Below are 26,720 nucleotides of genomic sequence, written 5' to 3' on the forward strand. Positions count from 1 at the left end.
CATTTTGAGTGCTTTGTATGGGCTGCCTGTAAAACACCTTTTGACTGTCTGAGTGACACAGTAGACACTCCTCAGTCATAAGCACCACATCCAGGTACCCAATGTACAGGCACTGCATTTAAACCTAGCTACCATGGACACAGGTTGCTGCATTTGTTTGTTGCCACTAGCTCCTTGTGTGCTGCATTTGTAGAAGCCTGCTGTAGACAACTATGTACTGCATTCACACACAATATAGGCAGATGCCATACAGAGAACCGTGTTACAGGTTCACACTGGGTGCCTTTTCGAAATAGTGAACTCTTGTATGTGCAGAAGTCTGTTATAGCCACCTGTTCATTGGTACCATACTTTGCATGCCCGTTGCCAGCAATAAACATACCCCCCTTCAGTCTTGCGAGGGCCCCCATATGCAGACACATTTACTATAGTTTCAGACATCACTTACGTCCCATCATAACGCTCACGTGCATCATCGGTAGAACGGAATGGACTGCATTTACTCGCACACATTAATGGGCCATGCTAGGCTGCTTTTAAATACTTGTACATTCATACAACTTGCATTTGCTGCCAGCCCTGTTTCGCCAAATAGGGTACGCTTACAATTTCCTTACTTGGTGACATTTACAAACGCCCCATACACCCATGTTGCTAGATGCAGGTACGGCTAAGGGCTGCATTTAAGCATATCCTTACGGGTTGCCAAATGAATGGTCGTTATTTACCTTCTACTTTTAGCCTACACAAGCTTGGTTAGTTGGACACCAACAAATTACATGAGCTACCAGCCCAGCTGCCTCCCATGCCAATTGGTGCCATACACACCTCTGAAGAACTCTGTTTTGTATGAAACACAAGGACACATCAAGAGGGCATTAAAGCATAATGGACCATATGTAAGTGACACACAATTATAACTTTAATCTGCTGTGGAAGTTAGGTTTGTGGCAAGCTATAAACTAGCTCCTTGTTACCTGAAGGTAGCTCCTGATTACTTTTAATGCTGCTTACCCAAGAGCTTATTGTAATTCCTGCTGAGTAGTTCTTTAGTCTGATTCCCTGCTTCTGTATATCACTTCTACAAGCATATCTACAGACGCTTGTGGGCACCACATATTCATCCATTGCTCCTTTTTTTTATAGAGCCAACGTGGGCATCATTGTTCACCATGGGGTGATTTGCAGACATCTTTTAGGCTTCTGATTAATACAGTTGAGACCAGTCTATGGACACTTGTGATCAGCTTGCATAACCTCTGCGGAGCACATTTACACACACAGCCATAGACTAAAAGGCAATCCATTTACAAGTACATGCAATATGTCCTTATGGGTGTGTGAAATCCAAATGTGTTCCTGCCGCTAGTCAGTTTAATCTTAAAATATTGCAAACATTGTCTATTTCTTTAAAATAAGGCATCAGAGTATCGATGGGGAGAAATGGCACACAAGGAGGGACATACAGTTTGTAGGTGTTTGGTTATTTGCCCACCCATTGACTGGCCACGCTAACCCCTATGGCCATTCCCACCCCGTTCCTGCCCCTCCCCTCCTCCTTGTGGGAACTCTTTGAGCTTGCTTTAATCTCCAGCCTTACCATCAAACTGTGCTTTAAGTGCCTGCCAGTTTTTTTTCTTCAAAGCAGCTTTGAGAGTTAATGACTTCATTTGGAGTTGTAAATCCACTACTGATGTAATAAAAAGTCTTCAAATGGATTGTGTCCTCCAATGTATTCCTCATCTTTGATAATCATGTCCAGCTTCGGCTGCTTCAGAAAATAAAGTCTTGGCCGAGGACGCCGAGCGTCGATGGCGTCGAGTCGATGTCCCTCGAGCGCCTCCGTCGAGGGCGACGTCATCCGGTGTACAAGTAGCAGGCGTGGCGCCCGTTGGCCTCAGTTCTGTATTTCCGCAAACGTGTTTGCTTCGGAGACTCAGCGTGCCTCGTTAGTATATTCTTACTATGCAATTATCAAAGATGTCATCATCATCGACCCCCGACTACCCCTTGCTCGGGTTTCAAGAAGTGCAAAGAATGCAGTTTGAAAATGTCCAGCACAGATCCGCATCACAGATCTGCATCGCTCTTGCCTGTGGTGTATGGGGGAAGGCCACAACACGGAGTCGTACTCGAAGTGTCAGGCGACGACTAGTAAAGTCCTGCGAGAAAGGAAGGGGAAGTTACAGGTGGGCCGTAAAACCAAAGAACTGACCGGCCCTCGACTGTCGAGTCTGGAGACCGTTCTCCTCGAAGCAAGAGTGATGAAAAGAGGTTGAGATACCGAAGTGGCTCCTGCCGCTCGTCGTCTTCGACAAAGAGATTGAACAGGCAGCACCACCGATCGCCATCTTCATCGTCGTTAGACGAATACCCCAGAAAATGTAGGTGCCCCACCAAACATTCGTCATCTGCAGAGTGGGAGGTACTTCGTCTGAAAATGCTAGAAGTTTTCCAGAAGGGCAAGCCCCTATCCGCGCCTTCTTCGGAAGCCAGCCGAGATCAGTCCCGTTCTGACACTCACGCGCCCTCGAGCCCGGGTGATCAAAGAAAGACCTATGGAGGGCCTTCGAGGTCTCCAATGAAAAAGAGTCACTCGAGTCGTGACGAGCGCTCGAAGACTCCACACACTTCAAAGGCGAAATCTTAGAAGGTGGTAGTCGAATCCTCTACACCATCGGTGCCATTACCATCATCGCCTTTGTCGACTTCGACGCCGAAACCATTGGCGCCAACGATTTCTATTTCAGCACAGCCCTCTGAGCATGTTGTAGCTAAAGACAAAGGTGCTAAGCCAAAGCCTTCACCTTTGCTACCTCCTGAAGGATCTTACACTCCTTAAATCCCGTTCTTCAATTTTTGAAGAAGAAGAAAGATCTGAGGAAGAAGAGGTCCTTTTTGGTCTGGAGTTTGGTACTCCTAATGTGCCAGAGTGCTTAATCTCTGAAGAAAGTAAAATGAAAGACCTTATTCACACACTGCACAATGCCAGTGGTGTGGATACAATGCCAGAAACTGAGTTTGGCAGACCAGAGCCAGGAGAGCACGCAGACTCTTCCTATTGGCACCTGATGTCAAGAGTAGTATAATACTTAGGCTGTGCTAGACCACAGTTCAATTCATTCAAGATGATCTTACTGACATTCTAGACCACGGTCCACCTACAGACATAATTTTACCCTTTCATGTGGCCTTGCAAAATAGGGTGGCCAAAAATTGGGAGTCCCCGCATTCTATCCCTGCGGTGGATAAATCCCTCAAAATAAAGTACAGCCCTTCCAGTAGTGACCCTGGCTATCTGTCCAAGCACCCCACTCCCAAGAGTTTGGTAGTCCAGGCAGCCACAGCTACATCTAATAAGGCAGCGTACCCTACCACGACAAGCATGTGGATGGATGGGCACGCAAGGTATTTTTTGCTGGGAGTATGGCCCTCAAGTCGGCCACTCTACATGTGCCCTAGCTACATTTTCATACACTCTGTGGGAGTGCATTTCCATGGCGGCGGAGCACATTCCGGAAGGAGAGGAAAGGGAGGGTTTCCTAGCTATCGGGGATGGCAAGGAGGCCATGCGTGAATCCCTGTTATGCTCACCTGGTCTCTGCGGGGACATTGGGGCACAGTTGCAGCCTTCCCTGGAAGTGAATCACCCTTGTCCGACTTCTTCCCCTGCACATATGTGCTGGCTGCGACAGTTGGCGACATTGCACCTGGGTGAATATATGAGATTGTGAGAATACTGTTATGTGACTGCTGTCTCTCTCAAAACCTTCTTCTCAACGTGTGGTGAGCATGCGCCGACCCATATAGTCTCACCTGTTGATTAATGACGAGCTCTCCGTCCTGCTTCTCACTGCAGGGGCACCCTTGATGGACGGAGTTCCTTCGCTGGCCCATTGTACGTGGCAGCCCAGACCAGCGGTGGCTAACCCTTCTGATGGTGTCTTATGGCTTTTAAATATTGTGATGTTGATTCCTTATTATTGTCCGTATATTTTGATGTCTATCCTCTGCTTTCTCCCAACAGGTGAAAATGCGGCCCTGTGGTAGTTGCGGTGCACAAAGTGAGGCCAAATTGGACGAGAATGGAGTACACGATGTGACGACAGCAGATGAGTGATGGATTAAGGTTGAGCACGAAGATTTGTCAAAAGCGCGACCTTAAACGTTATGTTTTAACGAACTATAACCTTGTCTTTATCTTTTTCCCTTGCACGCACCGTCTTCGGAAGAATTGTCCACCGTGCCACGATGTCGGGATTGGAGCACTGCTTTCCGGAAGTCCGAAGATGGATGAAGGATGCCAGGGACCCCAATGTTGCATGCCGACGGAAGCAGGTTCCAGGATAAGTGCTGAGGCGGGTAGCTGGAACCAAGGTATGATGCTGAAGCTGGTAGCTGGAAACAAGGTAAGATGCGCTCAGGCGGCGGTAAGCGTTACGCTGCCATCAGTGCAGAATAACGCTAAGTGCTTGCATGAGGGCTGGGCGGGCTTAAATAGCCTTGCTCTGGCCACGCCCATTAGTCTTGGCTCACCGGCCCCACCCTGCCACTCCTAAAGGATGCTGCACGTGTATTCGAGCTTCCCCCGTGGCCACAACCAAATAAACGCACGTGGAGGTTCCTGCAGGAAAAAATTAAGTACTTTGCACCAAAATAAAGCTGGGGTTCCTTTGCTGTATTGTCCCAAAGGGACAATTAAAGGTTGTCACCCCTCGCCCTCGTCCCCTGATGGTACAGGGTCTGTATTTCCGGGCCAGTGGCCCATGACAATCCCTTCAATCTGGATTGGACACTGCAGACAACATCAGCAGGTCCATGGCCACTAGCACGGTTATGCGCAAATTTGCGTGATTGCGGAAGTCTGGTTTCGGACCAGATGTGCAGGCCCGTCTTCTGAACATGCCATTTGACGGGTCTCACCTTTTTGGCAACAAGGCTGACGAGAGCCTTCAGAGGTTGCAGACCTGAAATGCGGCTGCCAAATCTTTAGGGGCCGCTGTTAGACAACCTCAGCCTTTTCGTTCATCAGGACAGTCTTGGAGGGGACAATCCTATCGTTACTACTCCTCATTTGGAAAGGCGAGAGGAATGGCCAGTCAAAGAGGCCAAAGGAAAATACCTCATGGTGGACGAGGTAAGAGTGCAAAGCCAGCTCCAGCTTCCTTGCCATCAACAGCTGCAGCAACCGCCCCAAAACCGCTTTGAGGACTTGCATCCCGAAACACCAGTGGGGGGGGCAGACTGTCTCAGCATCTGAAAGAATGCCAAGACATTACTTCAGATGCCTGGGCTCTGGAAACAACAGCCCAAGGTTACTGCCTTCCATTCATAACGCAGCCTCACAACAATCCACTGGGGAAACACTCTTTGAGGATTCCAGATCCGCTCCTTCAGCAGGAGATATTCACCCTGCTAATTAAAGATGCTATAGAACCAGTACCTGTAGCGGAGAGGAACAAGGGTTTGTTTTCCCCAGATTTTTTTATCCCCAAAAAAGACGGGGGTCTGAGACCCATCTTGGACTTAAGATACTTGAACAAGTTCCTCAGGAAGGACAATTTCAAGATGGTCACACTTTCCCAGATCCTCCAGCCCTCCAGTAACAGGATTGGTTGGTGTCATTGGACCTTCAGGATGCTTATTTTCATGTGCCAATTCATCTCAAGCACAGGAAATACCTGAGGTTCGTCGTTGGCGGCTCGCACTATCGGTTTCGAGTCCTGCCATTCGGGTAGACCTCCGCCCTGAGGGTCTTCACCAAACTGATGGTGGTAGTGGGAGCGCATCTCAGTAGAGGGGGGATTCATGTCTACCCCTACCTGGATGATTGGCTGATCAGGGCGCTTTCTCCCGAGCAAGCCCTGGATCATCTGTCACCTGCCACTCCCTTCACAGACTGGGCTTCTCCCTCAATTTTAAGAAGTCACAAATGACACCTTCCCAGCAGCTCCAATATATCGGAGTGGTGCTAGACACATCCTTGGGGAAGAGCTTGCCACCCAAGACGAGGGCTCAAAACATTCTTCAGATGGTTACCAGATTTCAAACTGCCCAGAATCTTCAGGCCTTCGATTTCTTGAGGTTGCTCGGCCTCAAGGCATCCTGCATTTTTCTGGTGCCAGAAGCCCGCTTGAGAATGAGATCCTCCAATGGGATCTAAGAACGCAATGGTCCCAATTTTCAGGAAAGATGACAGACCTACTTCAGGTTCCAAGCAGAGTCGCACAGGATCTTCTGTGGTGGGCTTGGAAGGACAACCTTCTGCAAGGAGAACATTTTTGGCAACCATGGCCGGAGATTACAGTAGTGATGGACTCCTCACTCAAGGGGTGGGGAGCCCACACCAATGGTATGACAGTCAACGGTCGTTGGTCTCCATCGGAGTTGGTCTCCAACGGAGTCCAAACTACACATCAACCTTTTGTAGCTGAGGGCAATCAGACTAGCACTGACTAGAGAGGCAATGAGAAGGAATCTTCTTATCAGCAGTTCACCTGGCCAGGCAGGAGAACATGATGGCGGATGCTCTGAGCAGGCAGAGCAGTGTCCCACGAGTGGCAACTAGCTCTCGAAGCCCTTCAAGAGATCTTTGTCCTTTGGGGAACCCCTCAAGTAGACCTGTTTTGCGACCAGAGTCAACCGGAAATGCGAAAGGTATTCCTCAAGGGAATTTCCTCCGAGGGGAGCTCTAGGAGGCGCGTTCGTTGTGGATTGGGAATTCCCACTACTGTACGCGTTTCCTCCGATCCCCGTCATTCCTCAAGTAAACAGGAGGTTCAGACAGTTAGGAACCTGCATGATCCTAATTGCCTCGGATTGGGACAGGAGAACGTGGTACCCGAAATTTCTGCATATGTCCATCTGTTCTCCAATTCTTCTTCTGCAAAGAGAATCTTCTCTTGCAAAGGCAGGGTCAGGTTCTCCATCAAGAGGTCAACTCTCTCAACCTTCACGCATGGTTTCTGAAATGCTGGGATACAAGGATTCGGCCTCCTGGATGACATGGATGTGTTGCTTTCAGCCAGAAGGCCAGCAACAAAATCTCTGTACTGTTGCCGTTGAAATAAGTTCTGCGACTGGTGCAGGGATAAGAATGTTGATCCTTTTCTATGTTCAACTCCGGAGGTGTTATCTTTTCTCCTATCATTGGCACACAAAGGTCTTAACGTTGGGTCCATTAAAGGTTGCCTAGCAGCGCTTTCCCTATTCAAGCGCTCTTCGGAAGACTGCTGCTACTTTAAAATTCCCTTGGTGATTCAATTCTTAAAAGGGCTCACAAAATTGTTCCTGCCTTCTTTTCAGGTTCCAGTCTGGGACCTTAACCTGGTACTGAAGTTCCTAATGTGTGCCCCATTTGAACCCTTGCACACATGCCCTTTGAGATGGTTGACAATATTGTTGGTTGCTCTGACATCTGCACGAAGAGCGACTTGCAGGCACTTTCTTCTAGGCCACCCTATACCATATTCCACAAGGACAGGGTTGTGTTGAGGGTAAAACCCTCCTTCCTACCCAAGGTTGTATCTGATTTTCATCTGAATCAAAAAATCGTTCTACCGGCATTCTATCCCCCACCTCATCCCCGTAAAGAGGAAGAAAGGCTCCATAGGTTGGACCCTAGAAGAGCTTTAAGCTTCTATATTTCTAGGCTCTCTAAGCTTAGAGTTGATGACCAACTCTTTATTGGGTTCTCAGGAAAAAAATAGGGACAAGCTGTTACAAAACAGACTATATCAAGGTGGATCGTACTTGGCATCTCGGAATGTTACAGAACCGCCCGAGGGTCTAAGCGCTCATTCAACCAGAGGTATTTCCTCTTCGGCAGCCCTTCAAAGGATTGTCCCTATTACTTTGCATACATCTACAAAGCACTACTGTCTAGATGCTTCCCTTTCTAAAGATGTCACCTTTTGTAAGGCGGTACTGTACTCGGCTATATAAAATGCCAGAAAATGTCAAATCCTCCTCTCTCCTCCTATTCTACACACTGCTTTGGGAGTCAATCAAAGATGAGGAATACGTTGGAGGACACAACCCATTGGTAAAACAAGTTACTTACCAACTGGTACCGTTCTTTCGACTGGATGTTCCTCCAACGTATTCCCCATCGCCCTCCCATCCTTACCCCTCTGTAGAATTTCCTATGCTAGTGCAGCTTCCGTTCTCGCAGGGCTAATTACCGCTTGCCTAAACTGACAGTAACACGAACAAGAGGGGAAAAACAGAACTGAGGCCAATGGGTGCAGCGCGTGCTACTTATACACCCAATGACGTCACTCCAGACGCAGCCCCTTGAGGGACATCAATTTGACGGCATCGACGCACTGCACCCTCTGCCGAGAAATGTTTTGGCAAAGCTGGACGTCTGTATCAAAGATGAGGAATACGTTGGAGGAACATCCAGTCAAAAGAACGTTACCAGTTGGTAAGTAACTTGTTCTTCTGCTTCAACCACTCGATTTATGAGCGCTCTGCGTGTCCTCCTCTTGTGTCCTGTTAAAAACACACATTGCCAAAGCCAATAGTTTTGGTTTGGGTATAAGTATTAGGCATTTGCCAGGCAACAAAAGCCCAAACAGTTGGCATTGTCAATGCTTGTTCTCAGTTGCACCAGATATACATAAGTATATACACATGTGTATGTTTGGGTTTGGGTGTAGTAAGGGGCAGGGAGTGGAAACAAGGTTGTGGGATGGAGGAGGGGCAAAAGGGGTTCCCCGATAATTGAAAATAATGGGAGGTGGTGGACCATGTTTTTTTTAAAAAACTTTATTAGGTGCAGATTGCAAGACATTCTTTGATACAGTATTCATCCTCATATAACCAACGGGGGAGCCAAGGTGAGACTTTAAGCATGGTATATATACATGGAGCGGGTCGCCACAAGGACACCTTAGTGAATACAAAAAGGAAAAGGGAAAACAAAACGAGGACAACAACCTTCAGCCCACTTGGTGCATTCTAAAGAGTTATGCAAAATTCATAGTTTCACAGGTGACTACCCATTGTTTATGGGGCAATGGCCAGTTCGCTTTCAGTTCGTTCCCCGCCCCGGGACACCAGATACGCAGTAAATGGGCCCCATATGTCCTTAGGCCTGGTCTGTTGGCCGTACAATAGTCCATATTCAGCATCCGATCGCTTAGCCTAACCATATCTCAGAGCCAGGTGGGGATATCAGTGGGAGCAACACCATTCCACTTCATTAGAATACATTGCCTAGCCATTTTCATGCATGTTGTAACCAATTTCCAAGTAAGTTTAGGCACTCTCGGCAGTCACCCAAACATACAGCACAGTAATTCACATGGAAGAATATTCCCCAACATGGCAGATGTTGTTTCCTCCACCTTCTCCCAGAACTCCCATGCATGGGCATGACCACATCATATGAATAAAATCAGCGGACTCAGTGCGGCATCTTGACAGCTGTTTGCCCTAGTATGGTCAAACATATGGATACCGTCAAGTGTTGAGTACACCCTATGTAAAGTCTTGAGTTGAATTAGCTGTAGCCACATGTTGAATGCCCCGTTATGCGTACGCTCACACAGGAGTGCCCACTGCTTGTCTGTTAAGGGGACCCCCTGCATCGTCCTCCCACTTTTGTCTGCATTTAAGGGGCTCTCGTGGGATATCTCTCTGGACGATCCCATGCAACATAGAGACCACGTGCCTGGATTTCGGCGAGCCAACAAGGCCCTGCATTATCAGGTTTGTCTCGGGCATGGTTGGAAGGAGGGGGACCATGCACTGAATGCTGCCTGCATTCGATGGTACTGTAATGTACGGTGTAGCCCCGCCCCCATTCTTTCAGTGAACAGTCCCAGCTACACATACGTCCCCTGAGGGTATAGTTCAGCCATGCCCCCAACACCCACACACTTCCAATACCGCAGTATTGCCTTGTCGCATGGCGAAGAGATGCTTTCTAGCCCCCAGACACAAAGACCAGTTTCAAATGGGATGTCAATTCGTAGGCGATTCAACGCGCGGCCCCATGTATGGATTGTACACGCTACCGTGTCAATCTTGCATTTGTCTGCGATTTTCCTTGAGAGTAAGGTCCCCTGCAGAGAGTGGGGGTGCACTGAAGCCCTCTCTCTGCACACGAGGGGGTATCGAGGTGCCCCTGGAATCCAATAGGACGCAAAAGATAATTGTGCTGCAATAATATATAGCTCAACGTCTGGCGCTCCCACCCCGGCTAGTTCCCAGGGGAGGGTTAGTGTGTCCCAGCTCACCTGTGGAGTCTGCGGATGCCAAGCCAACTTGCATAGTTGGGCCCTCACCTCAGCGAAGTACTTCACTCCCGGGATATTTCGAAAAATGTACAGAAGCTTGGGGACTACCATAATTTTGGCTATCGCTATCCGGCAAAGTAATGACAGTGGAAGCGTACACCGCCTGTCTACTCTGCTCCGCAGGGCATTCAAATACAAACCATGGTTGTCAGCCAGCAGCTTTGAAGCACCACGACTCGCCTGCGCACCCCAAGGTACCTAACCGATTCCTGTTCCCATCTATACTCTCCAATCTCGTCCGGTCTAGTTGTGCCATTATTCAGCAGAAATCAGACCGATTTAGACCAATTTATCTGGAGTCCGGACATCCTCCCAAACGCCTCCACTTCCTGCAAAATCGGGCCCAGGTTGGTTGCCGGGTCTTTGATGTAAAAAATAGCATCATCCACGTATAGTGACATCAATTCCCTCGTGCCACCCATCGCAAGGCCCCTCACCAAGTACAGTCCACGTAACCTTGCCGCCATGGGCTCTATTGCTAACGTAAAGATCAATGGCGACAGCGGGCACCCCTGCCTGGTCCCATGTCCTAGCAGGAAGGGCCTGGACCGTCTGCTATCTAGCCAGATCTGTGCGCTCAATAACACGTACAGTAACCGCACCGCGGGAGAGAAAACTGTAGCCTGCATTGCATACAGCCAAGAGGCGATAAAAGAATAATACAGAAACCGCTCTGTAACCCACTTCGTTAAGAGTGAAGAGACAATAAAGAAAAGCAGTTGTTGTTCAAACCTCCTCATTTAGAACCCTGGTTGTAAAGAGTTTTGGAACGAGCATTACTACAGAGTACAATTCTAGAAGTAGGAGTTTTATCCTGGCAGGCGAGTATACCATGGAAAGAAGATGATTTCTGTGGTTTTGGAAAAGTGTTAAATCCATCACCTCGTCTTGTTGAACTGTTGCATTTCGGGAAGTGTTTCCTTTGAAGAAGTATGATTATTAAGCTATCCTGACTGAAGTGGTTATTTTGAAGAAGGATGATGTGCTAATAATTAGTTGACCTTTGAGAAAGAACATCTATCCTGTGTTATAAACTTGTGTTTTGAGGAAAAGACTTTTGTTTTGCCAAGCAAGAGACTGTGGAAAAGTAATAGTTGCTTTTAGTTGTGAGCAGGCCTTTGGGAGAGAGAGATTCACTTTGCCAAGTGGACAGATCTACCTTTTCTGTTACGTTGAATGGAACTTTGTTAATGCAAATAACTTTCTTGAACTTGGGGGGGGCGTGGCTACGAGGGCCATGTAGGAGGACGTGATCTGGAGGAGCTCCCGAGATCCTGTAATGATCCGGGCGAAAAAGTGCATAATGATGGGCCGACGACCGCTGAAAATACACATGTCGGTGTGTGAATGATCGGGCCACGCGTGGTGAACTCCTGGATGGTGCAGGAAGAATGCCGGCAGAGATCTGTGCGGAAAAGATAAGGAGCGCCGGAGACGAAAAAGAAACAAAATGGCCGACCAATGTCCGGAACAAAGGAAGGAGCAGGCCGCGCGGTGACCGAGCGAAAGGGGCGTACTGAGTGCACATTCATTATTTGTGCAAAATACAGGTCCTCTGGGTCATGTCGAATAGAACGATGAAGCCGAAGGCGAAACAGCCCACCTAAGACGACTTCGCTAAAACGTCCCCGGGGCAAGACAATACCAAGAGCAGGGACAAGCCGCCTGCAAGCGGCATGACGACTTCGGGCGCTAACCAAGAAGTCCTAGCTGCGATTGCGGACCTAAGGGCGGCCTGGGAATCTAAACTCGAACTAGCCGTCACTGAACTGAAAACGGCACTGGACCTCAAGGTCGGAGAGGTGCAGGAGGACGTTAATCTACTCCGACAGGATGTCAGGGCCTTGGCGGAGCGCACGGAGTCCCTTGAGAAGGAAGTTAGCCCGAATACTGCGGATTGCGCCTCCCATAAGGCCGTATTGCATGCCCTGATACAAAGAGTGGGCAACTTGGAGAGCAGAGCGGAGGAGGCGGAAGGACGAGCCCGACGAAACAACATCCGCATCGTGGGCCTGCCGGAGGGATTGGATGGCCACGATCCCACGGAATTCATTGAATCCATGCTACTGCAAGAGATACCCGGAGGAGCCCTATCCCAAGGATTTGCAGTGGAAAGGGCATATATAGCTCTAACAAGGAGGCCGCCGCCGGGGAACCCGCCTAGGCCGGTGATAGCCAAAATTCTTAATTACCGAGATCGGTGATAGCCAAAATTCTTAATTACCGAGATCGGGAGAGGATATTGGAACACTTTCGTAAGGGAGGAACGATTACACGAGGAGCGGCAAACATCACGGCTTACCCGGACTATACCCTGTCTGTGCAGCGTAGCCGCATGAACTTTGGGACGGTAAAGCGGAGATTGAGAGAGGCGGGCCACAAATATATGTTACTGTATCCGGCAAAACTGAAAGTCATTCATAAACACAAAACTTTGTTTTTTGAGACCCCAGAGGATGCCATGGGATGGCTCGATGCGCAAGGATGTCCCCAGGAGTCAGATGTTCGGACGGAGAAAGAGCACGGAAGAGATAAGTAATGCACGAAGAAGGTGCCACAAAATGGCGCGGCACGTGGGACTTGAATATAGTCGTTTGCGCAGCCTTCAGTAGAGAAGGTCAGACTATTGCACTAAATGTTACAAGCACTGTAGTTATTATTGAATTAACGGGAGCCTTACAGAGCGGTTCTCTTTACCCCACAACAATTTTAGTTAAGTGGCCATTAGGGCGACTTCTGAGCTCTGTGCATTGTTTGGTGCTTGCAGGGCTAGATGTGGGGGTGCCTGAGTTCCGAGAATGGAGCTGGGCAGCAGTTGGGGTGTGTGATGTTGGGGAAGGGACGGGTGGAGGGAGGGGAGGGAAGTTGGGAATTTGCCGTGTACATAGTTATGGGGAGTTCGAGCTGGTACGAGAAGCTACAAGCAAAGATGGAGAGCTGTATCTGTATCACGTGGGCAAAGGGGAGTCGCTACACGGAAGGCAAGAAGACACTCATGAGCCATGGGGGACCTTAAGATCGTAACATGGAATGTCAGGGGACTTAACAGTTACTTAAAGAGAAACAAAGTCATGATGTACCTAAAAAGACAGAAGATTGATATTGCGTTGTTGCAGGAAACACATTTGACCCAGCAAAAATTGGAACTGGTGGGGAAGAAGTGGAGAGGTACTGTAGTAGGCTCTTCGTATTCTGCCTACGCTAGGGGAGTGCTGGTCTGGGTAGCACCGCACGTTCCGCTCCAACTTTCACAAGAGGTGGTGGACACGGAGGGGAGATTGGTCATATTAAAGGCTTTGGAGGAGAATAGAGAGGTATGCATTATAAATACGTATGCCCCCAACCAAAACACTGCGACGTATTTTAGAACCCTGTGTACTCACCTGGCGCGTGTATGGGAGGAGCGGTTATCTGGGGAGGGGATTTCAACTGCGTGCTCGACCCAAAGGCAGACAGATCTGATGGGAAGATTGATAGGCCCACCCCAGCGGCCAGGGTATTGCAGACATTACTAGATGACTTTGGGCTGGCGATTGTTTGGAGACTGAAACACCCTAATGAAACACAGTAGTCGCACTACTCAGCTCCGCAGCACCTGCACATGAGACTGGATTACTTTTTTGCCACGCCAGATGTGGTGATAGAGACCACCCAAATAGGCTATAGAGCGAGGGTCCTGTCGGACCACTCGCCTCTGGTGCTGAGCTGGCAGTACTGCCGACCCAGGGCGCGGATACTGACATGGCGCCCCCGAGACCCAGTCTTCAGGGAAGATATCAGGGAGGCGATCACACAGTACTTTGATGTAAACACAGGCAGCGTAGATTCAGCGTGCACGCTCTGGGAAGCATTTAAGGTGGTATTGCGGGGTGCTGCGATTACTAAGTCAAAAGGCCTACAGGGTGGGGTCCTAACGGAACTAGAGGAAGCGGAAGAGAAACTGGAGCGCGAAAGCAACAGGGCGGGAGGGGATGCGGAACTTGTACTCGAGTTGCAGCAGAGGTGCGCAGAGCTTTGGGAAAGGCTCTGCAACCTTAACTACAAGAAGTATGTCGAGAGGCAACATGCAGGTGGAGATAAAACTGGCCGCTTGTTGGCGTGGTTATATAAGAGCAAAACCCCCAGGCCCCCGGTTAGGACAATAACTAGAGAAGACGGGGAGGTGGTTGACACCCAGGAGGGAGTCAACGATGCATTCTTGGACTATTATAGGACATTATATGAGGACAGAGGAGGGGACAATCGGGATGAGATTAGAGAAACTCTAAAAGACATGGAATTACCTAAGATTAGTGCTGAAGAAAGGGAGGAGCTGGACGCACCGATTACCTTAGAGGAATTGGATGAGGTGGTGAAGCAGCTGCCCACCTGCAAGACCCCGGGCGCGGACGGATTCCCTGGAGAGTTTTACAAAACATATAAAGTGGAAGTACTCCCCCCTATGCTAGAGATGCTTAATGAGTCTTTTGAGATGGGTCGGCTACCGGAATCGCTCAGAGAAGCATTAATTGTGCCGCTTCCGAAGCCCAACAAGCCAGGACATAGCTGCGGCTCCTATAGGCCGTTGTCAATGTTGAACCAGGATAGCAAGATCTTGACGGCGGTCCTGGCCAATAGGCTGCGGAGGGTTATTAGCAAACTGATACACCCGGACCAGACAGGTTATGTCCCCAACAGAAATATAACCCACAACCACAGGCGACTCCACCGGGTGATCGAAGAGGGAAACATGAGCGAGGGGGAAATGGCGGTGGTGTCCCTAGATGCAGTCAAAGCTTTTGACTCAGTGAGGTGGCCATGGTTGCTGGCGGCCCTGGAAGAATACGGGATGGGGCCGGGTTATGTTAGGTGGGCAAAATTACTATACAGTGAACCATTGGCCAGAGTATGCACAGGATCGGTGATATCTGAGAGGTGGCAACTCAGTAGAGGCACCAGACAAGGGTGCCCCTGGTCCCCGATGTTATACATTCTAGCCCTGGAGCCCCTGGCAGTGTACCTCAGACAACAATATGACATGGTCGGTATTGAGGTAGGGGAGAGAAACAACTAATATCCTTGTATGCTGACGATTTACTACTATATTTGAAATATCCGGAAGAAAATCTTCAGTATATTCTAGAGGTTATGGAAAAGTATGCAGAACTGTCCAGCATACCGGTAAACCCGCAAAAATCGAGCATGTTCCCATTGGGGAGCTACATAGGAGCCCCTCAGGAACGGTTGCCAGTGTTGTCCGTACCTTGGGCAGCTGATTCCTTCCGCTACCTCGGAATAGATGTGTATCATACGGTGGAGGGGGAACACTTGCATAACACCGAGGTGGCTGTGAAAAAAATCCGAACAAATATGAAGTTTTGGGAGAAGCTGCCGCTGGCGATGATGGGACGGGGGCGATGCTCAAAATGGTGGTCCTGCCCAGGCTGTTACATTTCTTCAGTAATATACCATACTTCATACCCAAAAAGTTTTTTGTCAAACTGAACAGCATGTGCAGGGACTTCCTCTGGCGTGGCACTCGCAATAGAGTGGCGCTATGGAAGCTACCGAACTTCCATGATAGAGGAGGCATTAAGCTGCCGAATTTTGAGGCCTATTATGTAGCTAGTCAGTTGCAATATGTAACCAAATGGCTCTCTGATGAAGTAACTCCTGAATCTAGGCTGTTTGGGCAGGACTGCACCCCGTTTTACCTAAATGAGATTATCTGGGTGCCTAGACTCGAAATGAAAGAACGCCCAGGTATGCTGTTGCTTGGGTGGAAGATGTGGCACAGAGTATGCCAACTGATGGTGAACCCGTGCCCGTGTTCCCCACAGGTGCCGCTTGTCGCCTTAGCTGGGGGAGACAACCAACTTAGAATGATAATTAGGACCTATTGGGAATCGGTTGGGCTGGTCACGTTGGGAGATGTATGGCAAGAAGGGATTATCAAAGATTTTGAAGAACTGGGAGAAGAGACAGGTTTGCATAGAGGCCAATATGTCACGTATCTTAGGCTAGTGCAGACTATTCGTAAAACCTGGCCAGAGACTGTACTGGCGGAGGAGCCAGACGTCCTAATGGAAACAATATATGACATATCAGAAGGAGGGCACGAGATCTCTAGACTGTACGAGATGGTGATGACCCAGGTGGGGAAGGATTTGACTCATTTGAGGCTGGACTGGGAAGCGGAGGTGGGGGCACAGATGACCAATGGAATGTGGGAACGTGCTATAGGATACCACAAGAAGGTGTCCAGAAACGCCAGATTGCAGCAGATACAGTTATACATAACGCATAGAGCCTATATGACCCCGAAGATAATATCTAAGTTTGTAAACGCAGAAAGACAAGCATGCCCAAAATGCGATGAAGAAGATGCTGATATGACACACATGTTCTGGTCTTGCCCAGTGATTGAAGCCTTTTGGGGGGAAGTGGCACGGAAACTAGCGGATAAAGGGGTCACGCTCAACATAGATACGGCCTGGGCCTGCCTGTTGGGAGGGTTTCCCAGACCACGGAATACTAAACATCTTGGGAAATTGAGGGACCTGGCGTGTGTGCTTGCTAAAAGAAGGATTGCCATGGGCTGGAAGCAGAGCCACAAGCCACGGGTTGAAGTATGGTGGCGGGACTTGCAAAAATTGGGCGGAGGCTGAAACGATGGTGTGGCAGGAGGCATGTAGCAAGTGCGGGGAAGAAGTGGGTAACCTGATGGCTTGGAGAATGTTAATAACAGGATGTTTGGCACAGTAGTGGATTCTGCAGCTTCGGAAAGAAGCGATACCCAGCCACACGCAGCGGATACAGAACGAGAAACGCAAAAAAGCTCTTGAGGGAGGGGGGATTTGGGGAGCAGTAACGTGCGTTAATTGATGTTCACGAGTATGTTGTAAATAATGCTGCAAGTTTGGTTTGTATTGTTTATTTGTTTTCAAAATATATATATATTTTTTTTTTAAACTTTCTTGAACTTTGCTCAAGGTATTCCTTAACTTGATCCAGGAGAAGGGGAGCCCGACCCTGGTCACAAGGAATATGTTCGAAAGCTATTGAGTTTGAATGGATATGTTATTTTGGGTAACTTAAGACCGCCAAATAAACCTTGTATAATTTTGTTGTGTATATTATAGTGAGGGTCAGATACTGTATGGACACAAGGCTATTTAGTTTGTTGAGCAGTGTTAGGCTAGGGAAAGATAGGCGTTTATCTCACCCCTTTTATTTAATAAAATGGCATCTTGTTAGGGAACTTTACCTTTGTGCCCGTCTCGCATCTCTGACTCCTCAAAGAGGCCCTGTGTATTCCTGAGACCTATTCCTGAACTAACCCGTAAACTGCTCATGAGATGGGCTACTGCAGAGGGTCTTTGTAAAGATAATCATGCGTCACATCTAGATAGAATTCTGGATACTAGCAAGCGTCGCTTCTAGATAGAATTGTGAAGATAATCACGCATCACTTCTAGATAGAATTGTGGAGATTGGCATGCGTTCATTTAGATGGTGATGCCACTAACCAACCCTACTAAAAACTCACTCTTCTGCATACACCTCAAACTCAAAACACAACCATACCTCCAAAGCACAACAAACCGCACACACTTCACTACACCTCAACAGCCAAACCACACATAGTCTCGCACAACAGCACATGATGGCTACCAACCAAAAAGCACACCTAAGCTCAGCGAACAGTGTTAACCAAACTGAAGCTGCCAACAGCACATCACAGATCTCTTGCACTTTTCCCGCTCAGTGCTACTAACCCAACCTACCCTCTTTCCTTTCAGATCTGCCAGGGTGCCAGAGGACCACTCCAGTGGTGATCGTGCACGGTATAAATATCCTTTAACATTAACATAGTGGCTGGTGGAATCCCTTGCTGGCCTTTTCCTGTGCTTCTGCTAGCCTTCTCCATTGAACTGCCTGCCATCTTTGCTGGACTCAATATTGCTTGCAGCTGCTGATCCTCTTAGAAAACAACTTCTGGCCCTGAAGTGCCTGCTTATGGGAGCTGTTCTGTGTTGATGGGGAACTTGGTGGCTGCCTGTTACTCCTCCTAGGACATCTGGGGTTGCAATTAGCCATAGCCTTCCTCATCGACATTGTCTTCTTGCTGGTTGGCTTGACCCTTTGTCTCACCTGAGATTACCTGATCTGCTTGCTGGATGTGCCGAGTTTGGGTCTTTGATGCATTGTAGGTACAAGACACACCAATCGGAGACCTCAATAAATTGCAGCCAGACCTAAATTCTCCTGTGCAACAGTAGTTCTTGGGCTGTTTTATGCAGCAGCCAGCATCAGTTGTACTCCTACCCTTGTTCTTGTATCATGTTTTAATTGTTGGACACACTCTCCAGGGTCTCCTGGCTCTGGGTGCAGAAGCGTTTCTATGCCCCCTAAAAGGCATACAATAAGCAGTGTTGCATAGCAATTTGTTATACAATTCTGTAGGTTTGCTAATCAAATTGACATTTGTGTAGCACAGCTAGCTATTTAAAATACCTTGCTCAATGAAAGCTCCCCTCACCCTACATTCTTCTCTTGCCATCATGGCTCTCTTCACCTTCTTTTATCTGTTCATTCAAGTTCAAAGGGGCTAATGGAGAAGAGTGTAGCAGTAATCCTCTCCCTGACTCTTAAAAGTGCCAAAGGCCTGTGTTGGAGTGCTAGGCAAGAAAAGTTATTTCTTTTACAAATAATAGCAAACCAGAAGTAATCTGGATGATACTTTTATGAAGCGAACTACATCCTGTGTGGCAAAGACCACAAACCTAACTTTTTTTGAAAGGCAGTCCTGCAATTGCATTCCCAAAACGTTGAGTTGTTAAATAATGCATCATTTCAGTTTTGCTACTTTAAAACACTGTACTGTCTCCATGTTTTTCAGTGAAGTTTAGGATAGTGTATTTTGACGAATTAAAGCAATTCGTCCCTTCTCCCACAGGATATCACCCCTGACAGGCTAGGGAGGTGAGTCCACTCTGCAACACCCTCCTTCGGGCCGTGGCAAATGGGACCTGTAAAGACTGGAGGCGGGTTTCTGTACTCCTGCCCTCTATATGGCAGATTAGAAGCACAGAGCACCCCTGCCAAGATTCTCTAAGGTAACGTTGGACCAGCAATCAAGGCTTAAGCTCTCTCGAGGTGATGCACGCTGGTTCTTAAGTACATTGTAGTCCCCAAGCCACCAACAATGTTAGTGATAACACAGTTCTTTATATAAATAAGGTTCAATATATATACAAAATCAATAAAACACTTTGTGCTTGGGCAATACTAAAATGATAAATATGTACAATGTCTATGTGGTACCACAGTTAACTCTTGACTCCATTAAAATGTACCAACTTCTGACAGTCTCAATGGCATACAAATCAAATAGTGAAGTGATTCAACAATAGACATAGGAAGGAAAACAAGTTGGGTTAAACAAATGGCAGAATACTGAGTCCCTACCACTAGAAACAGTTCTGTTTGAGGATTCCCCACCTGGGCAACCTGTAAATAAAGTGCATCAACAAACCCTGTCCATATATGTTTAAAATAGTCTTGGTTCCTTCTAAAACGTTTCTACTACCCCAATGTACCTGGTTTAGCAGAGTTCTTCGATGGGTCGTCGACGGATCCCTCTTGAGTGAACTCCCTTCGAGGCAGGAGCCACGGGTCGTCGTAATTCTTCGAAGAAATGGTGCACAATGTCGTCTAGACGGAAGCTTCAGCCTTGGTGGTGCTTTTCGAAGATCGATAGTGGACATCCTGTAAAGACGAGGTGTGCGGTGCACCTCAGTGAAGTGAGTACTTTGCCGCAAAGCAGAGTCAATGAAGAGCGTAGGCCCAGCAAGGGCGTCGGGTCGTTGGTGTCGACGATTGGGACCCTTCAACGGCTGGCTTTCAGATCTTCATTGGTGTTTTTGTTGACTTCTGGTGGCGGGAAATCCACCAGCGGATTCTCCTCGGTTTGTCCTTGATTTCAAATGTCTTAGGCAAAAGGTGGAGTGTTGCGGCTCCGGTTAACGAGGTTACAGCTGTCCTCCAAACCTCGGGTGACTGTGATGGTGGTCGACTACCTCGACGTCCTGGTGCTATACTTCAGGATTCCTCGGTGGTCCCCGTCTCCGGTCTAAAGCAATTTCGAGGACTGACTTCCAGGGAGCCTTGGTGAAACTAAGCTGGTGCATGATAGTGCCTCGTAGCTTGGGAAGAGGTCTCCTAGTGTCATAAATCACCAATGTATCAACTGAAAAGGATACAGTAGCCAAAAAGGATACAATTTGGTAGGGCTCTTCTGGATCCTATTTTCACTCGACTTGATTGTAGACAGGTCAAATTAGACCTTCCAAATGATACAACTCTGACTGGATGAAACAGGCAGAGAGATGGATCACTGGAAAGGGCGTGGGAATTGCGGAGGAAGTATGCCTAGGATAGATAAAGTATCATAAGAAACTGTCCCAATCGAATTACTAAGATAACACAATTTTAGCATTAATTCAGACACTGACCTTGTGGCAAAACTGAAATAATCCACGAAAGTTCCGTGAAGAAAACCCAGGAGTTGAACAAACGACAAGGAAGGGAAAATTAGTAAGGGAGACTTATCCCGAACGGCACGAGGCTCTCGCTAGATACCGGGTTGGTGCACCACTGGATAGCGTCCAAAGTTCTGTGCACAATGACCTTCCAATAGTTCATGAAATACTTTCTTTCCCACGATGAACAAAAATTAGAATTTCACCTGTTAACTGTCACAGGTACCAAAGGTTCAGAAATAGTTCAGAAAACCACGTACAGGATTGCACGCGATAGAATACACGCAGCCAGGCCAGACGCGTGTAGATATTTAGCACGCGAACAGGATATACGCAGCTCAGGACAGCCGCGCTTGCAGACAGCGTCTGCATGGAGATTTGGCACGCGAACAGGATTCACGCAGCTCAGGACATCCGCGCTTGGCAATGCATCGAACAACCTCCATCTTGAGTAGAATGGTCTAGTGGTTCTATGGGCGTAACTCATTTTGTATGGAGAGGTCGTTCCTGGTCCAGAGGTATGTCCAGCAGGCATGACACCTAGCCAGGTGTAACGCTTACCTGAGACTCCGCGTGAGCGTAATGCCTTCTCAGCCAAAGGATCTGTTATTTTGGGACTTTTTGGGCTCTTTTTCTGTGAAAACGACAATAATAACAATAGAACTACTGTAATTTCTATTTTGCTGGGGGGGGGAACTGTATAGCAGTGCCCCTTTTGAGAATCCCTCCCTTCTCCCCTGTTTTTATGTATTTTGTGGAGCTCTCCATCCTGTATTCTACAGGGGCGCGTTGATTTGAAAACTTTTAACTTCAAAGGCTGCAGTGTTCAAATGATTCTTGTCAGAATAATGTCCTTGCTTTTCTAGAGTTATCTTGGGTAAGTATTTGGTGAAAAAAGATGATAGTTCGTCAGATTCTGGGCAGTCCCTACGTTGGAGAGATCTCTTTCTTATATGTTCCCTTTATTTTTGCAGGTTCTTGGTTCTCTGAAAAGATAAAATGCTGCGGGATGGCTGCGTCTTCACTCTGTTTGAGGAAATGTGTAAAAAACATAAGTTTGTCTTAACTGAGTAATTGCAGCCTTCAGAGACGAGCGCAGTAATAACTAACCGAAGAAAACTTGCTGGAACTTAAGGTAAGCAACGTATGTAAAGCTTCTTCTTTCTTATTTCTAGAAGTTCATTCATTATTGAAAATACCTTTTGTTTGCAGGTTTTCCGAAAGCTGTAGATGAAATACCTTTGGACGATGCAGAGTCAACTGAGGAAGCTTCTGAATTGAAGGCACTGCGAATGCGAACAAAGACTGCTGTGAAGAAGATGCTGCTGCTGTGATGGAACTTCTGACAGAAGATGCAGAGACTACAAGATAGACAGCTGACTGAAGAAACGCTTCGGAAAAACTTTGGTTCGGTAAGTCTTTTCAAAGACATTGGAATTCTGTTGATTTTCTGTGGAAACTAATGTCTCTGAATTTTCTTTTCTTTGACAGGTTCGGTCAGAAGATTGCCGGTAGCGTTACCCGCTGTCAGTGTAGAAGACGCAAAGCGAACGCTCCAGCGAAGGCGCGGCTTAAGTAGCTCCCTCTGCAATAGGTGTAGTATGTGCTGTAAGTTAACAATGGACTTGGTGGCGGCCATGTTGAGAGTATGATTACCAATGTAAGCACTATGTGAGCAATTCTATGAATGAGACAAATGCCATTTGTGCCAGGCTTGTAGCCACTGTTGACCCACTGACTGATGTAAAGTTCCTTGCTTCCCTGGTGTGCCTGAATGAACTGTGCTCCTTTACTGGGATCATGACACCAGGTCCTCTCTTGGATCAGTTCTTGCAGACACGACCGCTTTCGGATTGCGTCGAAGGAAAGCGGCAGCTAAACCTTCTTCTAGCTGGGCTTAAAGATAAGCATCAAGTTTCAACTTCAGCTTCTGAAAAATTCTGGTGAGTGGTCCCCAGATATAGTGTTCTGTCTCTCATTCACACTGCTGAGCCAGGCTCAGGCAGCCAATCATTCAGAAAGGCATTCAGCAGGAAGGCAGCCAATCAGGCTCACAGTGCATTCAGGCCATTCTTCTCCATCCAGACACAACAAGGAATGTGGATTGGAGCAAGCACCCAGCCTTTCAGCACACTGCACTGCATTCATACCAGTTTCGGGCAGGGCTGTCTCATTCATTGTATCACACCAGAAAACCAGACACCCAAACCATGAAATGTATATTGGTCACACACTCCATTCACCCAGGTCCCACCCAAAGTGTGTAGCCACAACATAGTCATTGGGAAGGCTCCAGCCAGTCTAGCCTGGACTTCCCCACAATACCATATATGGAACTTCCATCCAACAGCCAGTCAGTGGAATGTACAGAGTCAGGGCTTCCCAGGACTTTGGGAAAACAAGGTAACAGGTAATAGAAACCAAGAGGCCACAGTGGCCATCTTGTCTCCTATCAAGAATCAACTGATTCCAGTGCCAGGGCCTGGGTATCCCAAAATGGAGGACACTCGGAGCGCCTGTCAAATTCAGCATGGAGCTGCGACCAGCCCGCACCCTGCTCTGTAGGCCACACACAGATGCCCAAAAACTTAAACTAGGGGTATAGGGTGTACCCCCAGCCATGGGTGCCACAAGAGTATCCCAACAGTCTGTTAACCACACCCAAAAAGAGGAGGAAGAGCTGCACTGCCAGGAGTCTCACATGGACTCCTGTGCAGAAAACAACACAGAACACACAAGAAAAAGAAGTACAGGATGAGGACAGGGCCTCCCTGTCCCTCCAATGCATTTCCAGCATCACAGGACCTCACTGGGAGAGACTCCCATTTAGGGGACAAGGACCCCGGTTGCTGTGGGGTATTCCCTAAGCCAATTCACTAGATGGCATACATGGGACTATCTAACATCTCGAATACTTCCAAGTAAAGAGACTTGACTGAAGAGAAAGTAAAAATATGCTGTCATCAGGAAAGAGAGGTCGCCTCTTTAAATGGAAATCACCAATCCACTGTGACGAGTAGGTTAAGAGAGGAGTACTTGTTAAACATAAGAGAGACGACACAGGAACGCATACTGAAGCAAGGGATGTCCTCTGGTAGCATAACACTAGCAGGAGGCAGAACTGCAGCAGAATGCAAAGCCTGAAAAATTACGAGAATTGTCTGGGACCAGCAAAGCTAACGCTAGAAGACAGACGTGAATGGGAGACTGAAAGAGACGATTGGAGTCGGAAATTCGGTGGCGACTTGACCACGTGAGAAAACCTTGAAAGCAAAGTTGATAAACTAAAACTGCCTTTATGTAAGAAAGGGAATAATAGATGTACCTGAGACGGAGATCGATCGAATTGGAATAACAGGAGAAGCTCGTATCAGTAGAAGGGAGAAAGGCTTTGAAGCCAAGTTGATAAAATTGAACTGCATGAATCTAAGAAGGAGAATAATGGAAGTCCCTGAGAAGATCTATAGAATTGGAATACCACTAGAAGCTCATCTCAGTATAAGTGAGAAAAGCATGCAACCAAAAGTAGCAAAGGTTAACTGTCTCACCGAAAGAAAGAGAATAATAGACATCCCTGAGAGGGAGATCAATAAGACTAGGATATCCCGACCCTGGGAAGAGAGGAAAGTTAACCCCAGATGAAGAGTCTGAGAGAGACTATAACAAAGAAAGAATATGATGAACTAAAGGCCAAAGAAGCCTGTATTCTAAATAAACCACAGGAGAGACCAGGCAATGAAAAGGTGAACTATCAATGTCAAGTAAACAAGAATTTTACAGGAAAATTAACTCCGCCAGCTCATGCAAAGCTCATTAAGATTGATCCAAAGATTTGACAAGAGTCAAGGTAGGCTATTTCTAAAGAGCAAACTAAAGTCAAGAATCTCACGAGTGAGTTACACAACCTGATAAGAAAAGTCACAAAAGACTTTACCAATTGCTTATTAACAAAAATCCTAAAGACTAAGAAGAGATGTGCGTGAAGCACACATCAGGAGAATGGAGTTGTTCTCCTGACCCTAGTTTGTTAGGTTAATGGTAGGGTCAGTTAGCATTAGCTTTTGGACAACAGACCTATTCCTTTTGGACATTCACCAATGACTGATTAGCACCTTAGTTATTCATAAATTTAGGGAATATCCCATAGCTATAGGGAAGTTAGGCCTTCATATTATTATTTATTAAATACACTTTTCAAATGTACTCCACATCCTTCTTCTGACCTGCCACTTTATATAAATCTCATTGTGTAAGCTATATTTCCTTTTGTTGGGAAAAGTGCATCATATTGACGAGTGATGGTAACTTAGTCCTGTGGTCTGCTGATCGCATGAATCTGTGAAACTGATGCTGAACCCATATGCTGACTCCATACTCCTTGACAGTCTGATCTCCCTTTTGCTTTATACCAGTTAACTTGAAAATGAGATGGCGGCAAAGCTACAATATTACACCTAGTTTGCCCAGTTCCCTGCCTTCTACACCATCCACTCTGCTCAGACTTACTTTCTTTCCTTTTACATAATGAATACACAAAGCTAACTAGATGTTTACAAAGTAGTGATCAATAGTTCTATTAGGTTTGCACATATACAGATCTTCTGCAATACCATACACTGCAGTTGGCCTTCAGAGTTCACTTTGCTCCACAATTATAATTTCATTATATGTTGGCGCCTGTGGGGCAAAGCTGGCCAATCTGGATGCTGGGAATGCAAGCGAAATGTGTAAGTAGCTGTCTGCATTTCATGCTGGGCCTCTGCGCCTCTGCCCAGCCTTCAACCTGTCCTTGGAGCCGGTGCCCGAGGTTGAGTCTCCACTGTGATGCCTCACCTCAACGCCCTGCCCACTCACCTGCAGATGGTTCCAGAGATTTTATATACTATGTAGCATAATAAATCCCCGCACTCACTCTTTGTACATCCTTGAAATAAAGCCTGACTGCTCAGCCATACTATCATTTGTGAAAGTTGGGACTAACTTGATAGACATTGTGCTATTTCACTGAGGATAGGTATTCATTCACCACTCACAAGAGAACTTTTGCAAAAACCTCCATAACACATGGTATTTGCTCATTGTATTTTATTAATAATAAGAATAGTGACCATTCCTATTTTGCACATCACACATTTCTCAGTTCGGTTGCTAGTTATTACCTTTTTGTAATGGAACTTCCCACAATTTCCCTCAAGTGTCAAAGCCTGTCCATCTCTGTGATGTAATTTGTTTGTGATACCTGTCTGGTGATGTCAATATATGCGAACATTCTGGGGCCATGCACGTCTTGCCTTACGGGTCTTTTCAAATCATACAACCAGCCCTAAAAATTGGTATTTTGGGAGCAAACATGTTATGTTGATTTATTTTTCTTGTTTTACAGTGCATGAAACAAGGCTGAATAAACTTCAGACGATTCAAAATGGGGCTGTGCGGGCTGTCCCTGAGTTGGGCAGGCAGGACCGTATTATTACTGCCAGGTCTGACTTCGACTGGCTCCCAGTAAAACACATAATTCAACATAAAGCACTGACTTTGACCCATACATGTCTGAATAGTATTGCACCTCCATATCTTTTTGAGAGGCTCAAGTTGGCAACTTCCGGGACAGTACTTCGATCTAATAACTCTCAACTGTTAGATCAGCCACCGTATGAACTCAAAGTATGGGGGAGTCCATTTTACACATGGGCCCCCCAGATAATGGAATGAGCTACCATTTGAAGACTATTCCCTGCATGGCTCGCTTCAAAAGAGCGATTAAGACCTACCTCAGGGAAAGGAGTGGACTAGTTGTCCTCTATAGTTGGTTTTCCTTCCTGGTCTCTCCTTTTTGTTTGTTTGGTCCCCTCCTGTTTGGCTGTTTTGTTTTTGTGTGTGCCCTAAGTGG

The 26,720-nt window shown here is 47.2% G+C and overlaps 1 protein-coding gene across 4 annotated transcripts in view; it reads left to right on the forward strand.

Annotated features, from left to right (window-relative positions):
- NIT2 (nitrilase family member 2) overlaps positions 1–26,720 on the forward strand; it is a 717,582-nt gene that overhangs the window by 297,918 nt on the left and 392,944 nt on the right. For 2 of the 4 annotated variants that reach the window (XM_069639171.1, XM_069639169.1), the window contains one exon: positions 18,089–18,133. The exons of the other annotated variants lie outside the window; for them this stretch is intronic. In XM_069639171.1, the coding sequence (XP_069495272.1) occupies positions 18,089–18,133 (45 nt within the window). The remainder of the gene's footprint in view (positions 1–18,088; positions 18,134–26,720) is intronic. 4 annotated transcript variants of the gene reach the window in all.

Source organism: Ambystoma mexicanum, chromosome 7q, assembly GCF_040938575.1.
Source record: "Ambystoma mexicanum isolate Mex_15411 chromosome 7q, UKY_AmexF1_1, whole genome shotgun sequence".
Lineage (NCBI taxonomy): Eukaryota > Metazoa > Chordata > Amphibia > Caudata > Ambystomatidae > Ambystoma > Ambystoma mexicanum.